This window comes from Cydia fagiglandana, chromosome 8, assembly GCF_963556715.1.
Source record: "Cydia fagiglandana chromosome 8, ilCydFagi1.1, whole genome shotgun sequence".
NCBI classification, from domain to species: Eukaryota; Metazoa; Arthropoda; class Insecta; order Lepidoptera; family Tortricidae; genus Cydia; species Cydia fagiglandana.
The window spans coordinates 14,996,326-15,009,855 of record NC_085939.1 but is presented as its reverse complement, the minus strand read 5'-3'; the positions used below and the strand labels follow the sequence as shown (position 1 = coordinate 15,009,855).

Here is a 13,530-nt window from a genome sequence, read left to right as displayed (position 1 = left end):
GAGTTTAAGAGTACAGATGTAGTACCTACATAATTATTTTCCATAGTATTTTCACGGAGTCGCACGAGTGTGTCCCGCTATTTCAGTCAGTCTCGGTACAAAACACCTGTCAAGTGCGAGTCGGACTGGCGTTCCAAGGATACAGTACCCAATTATTAACAGTGTATTTTTTTAACGTGAATGAAATGTCTTTGAAAAAACCCATAGGGGTCGGATCAAAAACTAAGTAATTAAGTCCGACTCACGCTTGACTGCATATTTCTAAAAAATTTGAAAACAATACACTGTATTTTTCAAAATTTTAGACCCAGTAGTTTCGGAGACAAAGGGACGGGGGGCAGACAGACGCACGAGTGAAAAAAACTCAAAAGGAAAAAAACGGCGTCTCGCCGGCGTCGGCGGCACTCGTGCGTCTGTCTGGCTGTACCGGTTTTTTTCCTTTTCAGGTACGGAAACCTAAAAAGTACTGAGGTTGATTGAAGTACTTAGCATGACACATACGCTCGTTTACGAGAAAATACGATGGAAGACAATTAAACACTACATCTACAGCCGTATTCGAACAATGAGATACGTCAAATACTAGACATTGAAACGATATAGATTAGATATGTCAGTGTCAAACAAGTGTCAAAATAGACGTTTCGTCAAACAAAAACGTCACTTTTGACACTTGTTTGACACTGACATATCCAATCCATATCGTTTCAATGTCTAGTATTTGACGTATCTCATTGTTCGAATACGGCTGCTGGTCTTTTACATCAAAGTAATCTCTTAAATCAATTACCCTACCTATGAATAAGGTTCCAACGAAGCGGATCCCAGCGATCGCCCACCGGTGCGCCCGCGCCGGCACCTTGGGCTCCACGCGTCGCCACACCACGTCGAAAGGCACGTAGAAGATCAAGGCAAATGTCAGCAGCATCACACACGCCACCAGGATCTTAGCCGATTGAGCCAGGCTGAAACGAATTGAATACATTAAGAAGAAATACAGAAGAAGAAATACATTTATTTTAACGTCACAACATAGTACATGAAAAAAAAATGAGAAAAGTATGCAGACATAAAAGAGATTAGGACGCTAAAATAGGATCCCCACTCAGCATGATGCCGCGGCAGACCGTGGCGCTGCTTTTCTGTGGGGACCTGACTTAATCTAAAAATTTATGGCGACACGTACGCCAACGACACACAAATAAATTATTTATATTGATAAAAAAAAAAACATAAATTAAGGCCCCATAGGTTCGTGTTCTTCTCTCACTAGGTGTACCTAAGCGTGATGGAGATAGATGTACACTGGCGTTCAAAAATGCATGGAGATGTTTCAACCATAATAGGCATTACGGTCGACATCTATCCATGCACTTTTGAACGCCACTGTACGTGTGCTCGGAACCGCGAATATCATGTTTTTGAATTTTAATGTTCGGTTTAAAGATCTTTATTTCTCATAAGAATAACAGTTATTCACTTATATGAGAAAATACAACAATCGATTAAAAATTAAATTAAATTAGTGAGCAAACTTATAAATATGATGATCGCGCCGCGCTAGTAAGTAAGTAGTAAAAATACAATTTATTTTTATATCTAACAAAAGCGGTGCGTGTCAGGTAGAAACAAAACATGCAAACAAGTTTAATAGAAGTGTGGTTGCTAGGAGCGCATCGCGCTGTGCGGTAAGTACAAGCGCAGGTACACGGTCGTGACGTACTGTTTTGTGTTTTAACAAAAAAAGTAATCGATGAGTTCCCTCAAAAATAAAATCATCATCAGTTGATCATAGTTGATTTTTTCATTGTGTTTGACATCTGCATATACAATTTATAGATTGTAATCATGTGGTACCTACGTCCCACAATAAAAAAGGAAAAATATTATATTAACTTTTTAAAATAAAATTGCGCATTTTTAGAAGCAATTTTCATATTTTTGGCTTTTGTGCATAAATTGCCACATCTTTTTAATTGAAAGCTAATTAACTTATAATTATGATTCCAATATCAAAATATTATTCATCGGTTTGATGTCAGTGCACGTTCGAATTGGCCTGTTCGCCAGGAAATTGTACTCAACTCAAGTCGCCCGGAGTGGTTTACCCATATAAGTATTGGTTTATTTATTTATATTTTTTAGGTGCATAATAATACAATATTTTTCTCTTATATTATAGTTCGTTAAAAAACGTTCCTGTCAAATGGTATGAAATTTGCCGTGACCACAGCTGGTGCAACTCAGCTGAAACGTCGGAATTTAAGGTAAAAACAATGAAATGATATCGCGGTAGACCCGTTTGTGTAATTAAATATGTGTACAAACTGCGAGAGTATAAAGTGGTATGAAATTTGTTTGTAAATTCAAATAGAAACTAAAACATATGTTCGGTAGACTGCTTCAGTTTCAACTTCTGAGTGTAACAACTGTTTTACCTGGAGGCAACAGCTCATTATTTAGTAGCGCTCGCTGCACTTAATTACGTTAAGGCGCCGTGAGTGCTGGTTGCAGCTCGCTAAACACTGAATTTTTGGTATTTTTGGCCTATGTGCAAAGACTATGTTGAAATACAAATACTTAACGATGCGTTTTAGCCCTAGTTGGTGATCTTTTTTTCTATAGAGAAAAAGTTCTTAAATCAGATTTCTTATCGATGACGTCACCTACTGAAAGTGATAAGGAAAGCTGAAAGCCTCAAACGGCGCAAATGTCATTTTGGGGTTGAAACCTCGGGGGGGGGGGGGGGGGGGGGGCGTGGAGGCCTAGCCGCGCGTCGCTTCTATTCTATGAGTATTTTATTATATTATAGACTCTATAATATAGGTGACTTTGCTTCTGGTGACCAGAGGGCTGGCCAATATTTCGCTAGCGGACCAGAATTGCTATCCAGCGTGCAGCGGGGCAATGCAGTCAGCCTATGGGCACCCGAGCGACCACGACTCAGGCCAATTTTTTTACTAACTGAGCGTTAGCGAAAGTCTCGGTTCAATTCAATTCTCAACCTATTCTCGCTAAATTATGTGAGCAGATTCAATGATACAAAAAAAATTATGAAGACCTTCAGATTGCTATTGATATCTTTTAGTAACAGTATGTAGATCTAAAAAACCGGGCAAGTGCGAGTCGGACTCGCGCACGAAGGGTTCCGTACCAAAAAGCAAAAAAAAAAAAACAAAAAAAAAACCAAAAAAAACGGTCACCCATCCAAGTACTGACCCCTCCCGACGTTGCTTAACTTTGGTTAAAAATCACGTTTGTTGTATGGGAGCCCCATTTAAATCGTTATTTTATTCTGTTTTTACTATTTGTTGTTATAGCGGCAACAGAAATACATCATCTGTGAAAATTTCAACTGTCTAGCTATCACAGTTCGTGAGATACAGCCTGGTGACAGACGGACGGACGGACGGACGGACGGACAGCGAAGTCTTAGTAATAGGGTCCCGTTTTACCCTTTGGGTACGAAACCCTAAAAATGGTACGATTTTTCAAAAAATGCTGGCTGAACCCACGGCACCTTAATTACAGGAGTCTGTTCGGCATTTGAAACCTGTCTAGCCAATTTACTGTCAGCGTAAACAAGAGGAGCTAACGCAAATTTGTAGTTTGGTTTGTTACCTATTCCTTTTAATCAAGGATATTTATTGGTACACGGCGGGAAGAAGTATCGTAAACTGGGGTTACTTTGATTCGTGGGGTAGCATTGGTTATCGATTTTTAGGGTTCCGTACCCAAAGGGTAAAACGGGACTCTATTACTAAGACTTCGCTGTCCGTCCGTCCGTCCGTCCATCCGTCCGTCCGTCCGTCCGTCCGTCTGTCACCAGGCTGTATCTCACGAACCGTGATAGCTAGACAGTTGAAATTTTCACAGATGATGTATTTCTGTTGCCGCTATAACAACAAATACTAAAATCAGAATAAAATAAAGATTTAAATGGGGCTCCCATACAACAAACGTGATTTTTGACCAAAGTTAAGCAACGTCGGGAGGGGTCAGTACTTGGATGGGTGACCGTTTTCTTTTTGCTTTTTTTTTTTTGCATTATGGTACGGAGCCCTTCGTGCGCGAGTCCGACTCGCACTTGCCCGGTTTTTTAAACTATAAGGAATACGTTTCTGAACGCTTTCATTATCTATTTTTTAAGCATGCCAACCACGTCATAAAATGTTTAAGTTCGCGTTCAAAAATCAACTCCCTGTTCCTCAAAAACCGATGATCAATGTTCTACCGCGAAACAAAGTAATCCCATTCTACGGAACTCGAGATTATAAATTGAAGAAATTTGAAGTTAAAATAAAACTACATAAAGTTCAAAATTGAATCTTTTCCTGCCAGTTATCAACTTATTTCCGCCGTGTACGGTATGTCGTGGCAAAATGAACACGGAAAATAGATTATATTTGCAATATCAGACACTTTAAAGTCAACTCGATAGAAAGAAATCTCCAAAGCATAATTTTCCGTTAAATTTTATTTGTATATCGCTACCCGGTATACCATGCAGTATAAAGCAATAGGGGGTGTGTATGAACTATAATAGGAGCCGTCAGATTTTTGGCGTTAGTAAATGTGACGTATATGCTTTCGATGTAGCCCACAATATGGCAGAACCAACTATACACAAGTAGACGTACCTACGAGAACGGTAGATGGGAGCACTTTCTTTGCCAATTTACTTACTTGTGCACATTTGTTTCTGATTTAGGCCACAAGATGGCAGGCACTCCGACGGCCACGGTCCCTATAGGTATTTTAAACATAGGTACCTAATTGTTTCAGAGTAATTGCCGTAAAACTTTTATAATATAAAGTATTCCCACCTCCCACCGACGCAAGCTTTTTTCCTGGATTAACACTCCCTAAGAGCTGAATTTGGGTTCTAGATGCGGAAAGGAACTCCAACAAGAATAATAAAAGTGTGACTCGGACTCGCCCACCGAGGGTTCCGTACTTTTTAGTATTTGTTGTTATAGCGGCAACAAAAATACATAATCTGTGAAAATTTCAACTGGTTAGTTATTACGGTTCATGAATCTCATGAGATACAGCCTGGTGACAGACATACGGACAGTGGAGGCTTAGGGTCCTGTTTTTACTACTTTTTACCCTTTGGGTACGGAACCCTAAAACACTTGCCCTCTTTGTATATGTATTATAACCAGAAAACTTTCCTCATTCTATTTACTCAGCCGATGGGAAATTTACAACTGTCAGAAATCATCTCGTCTAACAGTATGTAAAAAGAAGCTTTTTCTGTGAAAATGAATAAGTAGGTAGGTAAAATTGGCTTTGATTTTATCTTTAGATGTTATATTGGATGTTGCGTCGTCTTTGATATGTTATGTAACTTATGTACCTACGAAATATCATTTGAAAGCGACTGGTAAATACAGTTGCTTTTCGGTGAAGGATAAAATCGTGAGGAAACCGGACTAATCTCAAGGCCTAGTTTAACCTCTGGGTTGGAAGGTCAGATAGCAGTCGCTTTCGTAAAATAGTTTTTACGAAAGCGACTCGTGTGCCTGCGCCAATTCTTGGGATTAGTTGTCAAGCGGACCCCAGGCAAAATGCCGGGACAACGCGAGGAAGATGATAGGCTTACATTTCATCTTGAGGCAGATTTAGCGTGAGACTTCCACGCACGTCATCCCCGTACTGCACATAGCCCGCGAACCCCACGCAGCCGTACAGTATTGACACTGTCACCATGGCGATGTTGAGCACCCCAGGACAGCCCAGGAACTGCGTCGGTTTCACCATCTCGTTCTCGACTGGCATCACCACGCCAATGCCTTCCATTGCAAACAAGCTCGTGCTGAAAAACAAAAATACAATTATAGTTCGGCAAGAGTTACTTGTCAGTGGAGCATTGTGATGATACGGAACATTAAAAAGTACAAATACGAGTCCAACTTTGCATGTACCTACCGGTATTTTTCATGCAATAGGAGTTCCAGCAAGAAATGCTGACAACGTGCCAAACACGGTAGGTACTGCAATCAAATATGAAAATCAATGTCGATGCAGGGATTTCGACATTTGTGCAGTCGGCAGTAATGTTGCACCGCAATATTGCAGCATTCTCGGTAATGCAGTCTGGATCCTTTTTACTATCATTTTATACCTCAAGTCAAGATACAGTAAAAGTAGCACGGTCTACAAGTAGGAACTTCCACCGTTACCCATTCATGATATCGAAATCGTTAAAAACGCGTGATTAAAACCAGCGAAAACCCACCTTATAAAATTAGGTATCCCCGTTATAGGAGCAGCCAATTTCCTTTCCGATAGATCAGGAGGGTCTCTCAAGCAGTAGTAGACTGAAATACCGATGGCCGCGGCCCACACGAAGTTAGCGAGAGCAGAGAACGGGACAAGGTACTTCAACTTGTTGATTTGGGTGAGTGGTACCAGTACCACTAAAGTCAGCGCGCAGTAGACGGTGACAGACCAGGAGGGCCCCCCGTATTCGTCTGATACCTGGAAATGTATAAATGGTTACTGCGCTATAATTATTTCACGTCCCAATGTTATGCTGGTCACCGTCATAGAATAAGGTACATACAATCTCACTAATCCGGCACTAATACTGACACAAGAAAGCCGGTTTACTGGAAAATTTGGTTTACGAAGTTAGAGCAAATCTGCATGTTATTGATGTGTTTTTAGTATGTCGTAGAAATACATTTGACTAAAATTCTAAATCCATAAAAATCTACTCTTATCTGGAACTTAGCCAATTATAAAGAGATTGAAGGGTGAAAATGTTAGCGCACAGAATAAATTAGGAGTATTAGGACATAGAATGATCATTTGTATCCCAATTTAATAGCCGGATTACTGGGTATAAGGACCATCGAAGTGCCAGATTATCGAGATTTCACTGTAATAGTATTTCGTACATAACGTACATGCTCCATCCCCCCAGTGTCACGATTACGTCACACGCGGGGGAAGATTGTCTTCATATTCATCATCTTCGAAATTTAATATAGGTACGTTAAAAATTTGCTCTAGATACGATATGGATCTGATATGTCAGTGTCAAAAGTGACGTTTCTTAACAAAAACGTCACTGACATATCCGATCTATATCGTATGTGGAACTAATTTTTGAAGTAGGTATATTAAAGTTCGAATCAGGGCGTTAGTTCAGTATTGTGTCACGTGTCATGTAATGTATAGGTGTTTAAGGTGCGGGAATGGTTTCATATACAGTATGTTTCAGTAAATAAAAAACTGTATAGATGTAAGTGTAAGTATAATTACTTTCCTTCGTATTTCACGGAAACGTACAAACGTGTCTTGCTATTTCAGTCAGTCTCGGTACAAAAAGTACTGAGGTTGATTGAAGTAGCATGACAAATACGAACGTTTCCGAGAAAATACGATGGAAAACAATTATACACTACATCTGTACTTCTACTACGTTGCCATGATTACGCAGAAATATTTACATGACTACCCTCTCATAGTTATTATAAATATAAAAATCGTTAGAGTTCCTTTTAATGTAATTAATTACCTGTTTGAAGGATTCTGCCACTACCACAACATAGACACAACAAGCGCCTATGTGTGTAACGGCTAGAGCCCAGTCCGCCAATTCTCTGTAAATCAAAGACGCCGAATCATTACATATTCAATATACAATCGGCTCGATTCTGAAAATGAATTAGATCTCTTCTAGACCTCAACAAGTTACGATATGGATAATTTAAAGATATTTGTTAGATTGATATGTCAAATTTGACGTTTCCGCGATTCTGGAGGTCCTCTTGAACGATTTCGACAAGTTATGACTTAGATCTAAGTCACATCTAGTCGATATCTAATGTAAATCTAGTTGATCTCTATATCGTCTCTAGATCTTGTGATTATCTCGTTTCCCGAATACGCGTGAATATTTCGTAAATGCACACAAAACATCAGAAACAGTTTGAAGTAAAGTTTTAAGTCACAATATTCGTCGTTGTTAAACTTGCGCATTGTACAAAGTCGCTCGCGGCACAAGCGATGGGCAATTTCTGAATAATATTTCAACTTTTGAAAATTACTTCATTGACAAGAAACGTTTCTGACAGTAATGTTACTGAATAAATTACACTTAAAGTGACATTCCATTTCCAACTGCAGCTGCAATACTGTTCATTTTACTATGGAAATTGACAATGACAGCGACGCGTTTCCATAGTAAAATGAACAGTATTGCAGCTGCAGTTGGAAATGGAATGTCACTCTTAAGGTGGTTCTTCTTACGCGAATTTCATACAAACTTTCTTGGCAACTTACTGCTATTATATGGGTTACCTTCACTTCAATCTGTAATATTTGGGTATTTCATGTCATATTTCCGCTACTTCTGACGTCACACATAGGGGTATTTCACTAAAAAAGCTGGCCATTAGTAGAATGTATCAAGACGTAGAATCCCGGGAAAAGGGTAGCCGAACTCAATAGTCATATAATTCATAGATACTAGAACAATATTTATTTTTCGCTGCGTGTGGTGGGTATTTGTGAAATCGGTGTCATTTAACCGCTCTTACTAAAACACATCTACGAAAGCGGAAATTCGATAATAAATATTACAATTGTTATGCGTTGTTTAGACAACAAATAAGGTGATATTTTAAAATGTCTGTTCAGGAAATTGATTCACCAGGTATGCTTAATTTAATTTGTTTATTATTATTTTCTTACTAAGGGTTATATACATTTAATATCAAATTTCAGTAAGTACTCTCTTGCACTATGAATTTACGAACTTGAATTGAACTCAAAAGGCCGAAAGTTGTTCTATTGGGCTATATTGGGCTAAATTTGTAGTTCTATTCGACAGGACATTTAATTCTCTAGCAATTTTATTTAAAATTAGGGTGCCCAGAAGTGCCCATTAACGAATTACGAGAATTTTTACTCTGAGCGATATTACCAAACAAAGTTTCTTTTTGCGGTCGGAAAAAATAATTTTCTGATTTATCATGGCAGGTCCTTCTGGCGTGAGAGTAGTGACCAGAGAATACATTTTTCGTATGATGAAAGACTGTAACGAACCCCAATTTCTACAAAAACTTGATGCAGTCATGAATAAAATGACCCCAACCGTGCACAAAATTTTACTGCATGGTCCTGTTGTAATGAAATATGCCCTTCTCCCTATAGGAAATTTATCCGAAGAGGGAGAGAAATAAGCACTTCCAAGAATTTAGGAAGAGCTTTTCAATTTCAAGGAAGTTCTCGAGAGAGCAGTGCAATTTGGACGTCTTAAATCGGCTGCTACTTACGTCAGATCCGTTTTTGAGCAGCATTAGGCCTAAGCCTCTAAAATCAGCGAAACCATTTAGCCTTGCTACTAGGGACATGATGCTTGGCCCAAACATAGACGCAAACGCGATGTCAGATGACTTATCATCAGATTCAACAGGTGAAAGTGATGAAGGGTCGTCTGATTGATCAGATAGTAGCTGTTTATCAAATAATTAAAACTTGAAGAATGTTTTATTCTGCAATTGACCGGTATACAAACGATACAACACTACACCAACTGGCAAATGTATAAAAGTTGTATAAAATAAATTAAAATAGCATATTTGGATTCACACAATAAAACTCCTGATACAAATGTACATAAATCATTTTGGCCAGCTTTTCTAGTGAAATACCCCTATGTGCGTCAGTGGAACGGTTATGATTATAAAATTCGAGAGTAGGTACCAGTGGCGGCGCGTCAGTCATATACATAGGCAAGCCGGGGCTAATTTGGCTTACATATTTCCTTTACAACTCTGCTCAATCGTCCAAAAACAGGCAAGCCGATGGGAATCGGCTTTTATGGACGCGCCGCCTCTGGTAGGTACCTATTATGTCAGTGGCCGCTTGGCCTAACAGATACCTCTGTTCCCAGTTTGTTATACGAAGGACGGAAGTTTATGACTAATTTAAGAAATGTTTTCTTTATTTTTTTTATGCCGCACAATACACGTGGGGTCTTTTTTGAGACCTTTCATAGTCCTTATCTTCAGGTATTTAAATAAAAGTAAACAAACAATTTGTACATTTTAGGGTAGTTATAACATATACTGGATAACCAACCAAACACAAAACCGCCTGGATCAGTAACTGAACGACTTGACTTTAACCTACATTATTTGATTGTGTTATGTTTTCATCTACCCTCAACTGGCTTAAGGAGCCATGTGAGGGTAGATTTCGTTTAGTTTTATTTAAATACCTAAAGATACAGAGTATAGTCAGGGTTCCATATTTATGGTAACATTCCATTTCTAACCGCAGCTACTTTACTGTCAATTTTACTATGGAAATTGACAATGACAGCGACGCGTTCAGTAACGGTAGTGCAGCTGCGGTTAGAAATGGAATGTTACCATTATTCTAGTTTACTGAGTTTTAGCATCAGGTTACCTGGCAAACGTGGAGAGCCTGCGTATGGGCTTGGGGCCCATCTGGAAGACCAGGTCACACGTGTCTGCGTACCCGAGAGCCGGCCTCTTGAGCTCCACACATAGTTGCTGTGATGTCCTCACCTGTGCAACAGTAATCATAAATAAAGCGATGCGATACAGCGAGGAAATGCCGCCAGCATCCTTGGTACAATGCCAAGGCCCTATCAAGGGCCTATTTAATTTAAGCTACCTAGTTATTAATTTCTTTTAGTAATACCACTGTATATATCTTGTTTGTAAATAAATAATTTGAGAAATTAAAAAAATATAACTAAATAAATGAATATTACAGGGACATTCTTACACAAATCGACTAAGTCCCATGGTAACTTCAAGAAGGCTTGTGTTGTGTGTACCCAAACAACGATATATATTTAATATACAAATACTTAAATACATAGAAAACATCCATGACTCATGATCTCATGAACAAATATATATGCACATCACACAAATAAATGCATGTCTTTATCAGGATTCGAACCCAGGATCAGAGGTTGTATAAGAAATATTCGTAAAGAAAATTACTAAAACCAGATTTTCATGAAAGGGATGTTGGTTTTGGGGCAATTTTGACGCATAGTCCTTTGGTTTTGAAACACGATCCTGCCACCTCACCCGCAATATTGTTCGGAGGTATCGTAGATAAATGCGTTTAGATGTTTAATATTCCCTTTGTGCAGACACACCATGTCTCCGATGTATAGAGCAGCAGAGGCTGAATAATTGCTATATAAACGGCGAGCTTTGTGTAAGCACATATTATTATATGAAGGATGTGGTGGAAATATTCTCTACGTCAACGTCATCTCGGGTAAGTAAGTAGCTCAGTAGGTAGAGCGACGGGCTGGTATCCCGGAGTCGACAGTTCCGCTTTAACCCCCTTATTCATAAACGTTTACTAAAGTTGACAAGCCGACATAATAATGGATTGTCCCTTTCCGACGTATTAGTATGATGGAAAGGGAAAACAATTGTTATCGGTTTGTCAACTTTAGTAAACGTTTATGAATAAGGGGGTATATAAATAATAAATATGAAGTACTTTTAGCACATTAAATTAAATTACACAAATTGACTAAGCCCCACCGTAAGCTCAAGAAGGCTTATGTTGTGGGTACTCAAGCAACAATATAAATACACACAGTATATAAATAGGTACTTAACAAAGAAAACCCTCATGACACAGGGATAAATATTCGTGCTCTTAAATAAACAGAGACCGGAGACAGTGAGTTTTCCCACTTTTCCTGTGTTTGGTGATTTCGATCAAATCCCTAAACCACGTCCGTGGGTCAAGAAAATGAGCTCTATATTACGAGTAGAACTCGTTTTGCCATTTCACTTGTCATGTTTAGGGTTAACTAATGGTAACATTCCATTTCTAACCGCAGCTGCACTACCGGTACTGAACGCGTCGCTGTCATTGTCAATTTCCATAGTAAAATTGACAGTAATGCAGCTGCGGTTAGAAATGGAATGTTACCCTTAAAGTGACATTCCATTTCCAACTGCAGCTGCAATACTGTTCATTTTCTATGGAAATTGACAATGACAGCGACGCGTTTCCATAGTAAAATGAACAGTATTGCAGCTGCAGTTGGAAATGGAATGTCACTCTAAGGGTAACATTCCATTTCCAACGACAGCTGCACTGCTGTCAATTTTACTATGGAAATTGACAATGACAGCGACGCGTTCAGTACCGGGAGCACAGCTGCGATTAGAAATGGAATGTTACCATAAGTATACCTAAAGGGATCTACAGATTCGCCGGACGATATCAGCCTGTCAGTTGTTCGGAGCTGTAAATTTTTGCTGTTGACTGACGGGCCGATATCGCCCGGCGGACTGGTAATCAGTGGGCCCATTTAAATAATGATCAGCCTCTCAGCCTCTCGATATACCTAGTGATAATGTCTTAAAACTTCATTATTTTGTCTGTGTATTTTCTAAAACCTAACGTAGTGTAGTAAGACAAACTACTGCCGTATTCGAACTTCAAGATATTTACAAGAGACGACACGTACTAGATACGTTATGGCTTAGATATCAACTAGTTCTCTTTTGCAGCGCAATTCGGGCAACCAATGTCACTTTTACGTTAGATAGAATAAGATATCTATTAGATGTGAATTGGATCTCTAAGGCATTTTAGATTTTAATATGATAGTAGTTTGTTTATACCGAACAAATCTAATTAGAGCGTCAGACTTTTTAGTTGTACTGGAGCGACTGCTCAACAAAATTAATGAATTAAAATATGATTGCGTTATAGTAGGTGATACTAATATAGACTGTTTGACCTTAACCACCGACCATAAATCCTTGGTAGATATACTGTCCTCATACGACTTTAAAAATATAGTGAACTTTCCAACTCGGGAAACTAGGACAACATCTCCCTCCCTAGATCACGTTTATATAAACCTAGACGACAACACCCTTGTAACCGCATTTCCCGCAATAACAAATATTAGCGACCACTACGGTGTCCGCGCCGTGATTGAGCGCGGGCGCATGTCAGTGCCACCGGCGCCTGCACGTACCCGCCGTGTCCGCGACTACACAGCTGCTTCCAGACTCGCCTTCGCGCGAGCCGTAGACAGCGTAGATTGGAACGAATTGTATAATAACAAAACCACCGTTGATGATCTCGCCCTTGCAATAATCAACGTTATAGTGAATAAAATGGAAATCTGTTTCCCATTTAAAATTAAACCAAACGTTTCTAAATATTCCACTTGGATTACAGAGGACATTTACAACACAAAACGACTACTGTTTGATCTTGTTCAACTCAAAAACAAGTTTCCCGATAAAGCGGAGATAGTGCAAAAAATCGCTGACCTTAAGAGTAGGTATGATAAGCTTACGTGTAATACCAAAGCAGACTTCTATGCTAGTAAAATCAATAATAGCGACAATAAGATCAAAGCCATGTGGAATATAGTCAACACAGAGACAAATAAAACCAAATCTTCCGCTTTTGACTATACAGATGTCATCAAAAACCCAGATGGCTCGCAATACTCTAGCAAATTAAATTTATTAAACG

The 13,530-nt window shown here is 39.1% G+C and overlaps 1 protein-coding gene and 1 long non-coding RNA gene across 2 annotated transcripts in view; one reads left to right on the top strand and one right to left on the bottom strand.

Moving 5' to 3' along the window:
• LOC134666857 (uncharacterized) overlaps positions 1–13,530 on the top strand; it is a 183,477-nt gene that overhangs the window by 87,585 nt on the left and 82,362 nt on the right. The gene's annotated exons all lie outside the window — the stretch shown is intronic.
• The window catches only part of LOC134666698 (proton-coupled amino acid transporter-like protein pathetic), a 69,026-nt gene that overhangs the window by 381 nt on the left and 55,115 nt on the right, over positions 1–13,530 (bottom strand). The window contains exons 5-9 of the mRNA XM_063523930.1: positions 10,432–10,553; positions 7,532–7,616; positions 6,245–6,486; positions 5,609–5,821; positions 796–965 (exon numbers count right to left, since the gene is read on the bottom strand). Of these exons, the coding sequence (XP_063380000.1) occupies positions 796–965; positions 5,609–5,821; positions 6,245–6,486; positions 7,532–7,616; positions 10,432–10,553 (832 nt within the window). The remainder of the gene's footprint in view (positions 1–795; positions 966–5,608; positions 5,822–6,244; positions 6,487–7,531; positions 7,617–10,431; positions 10,554–13,530) is intronic.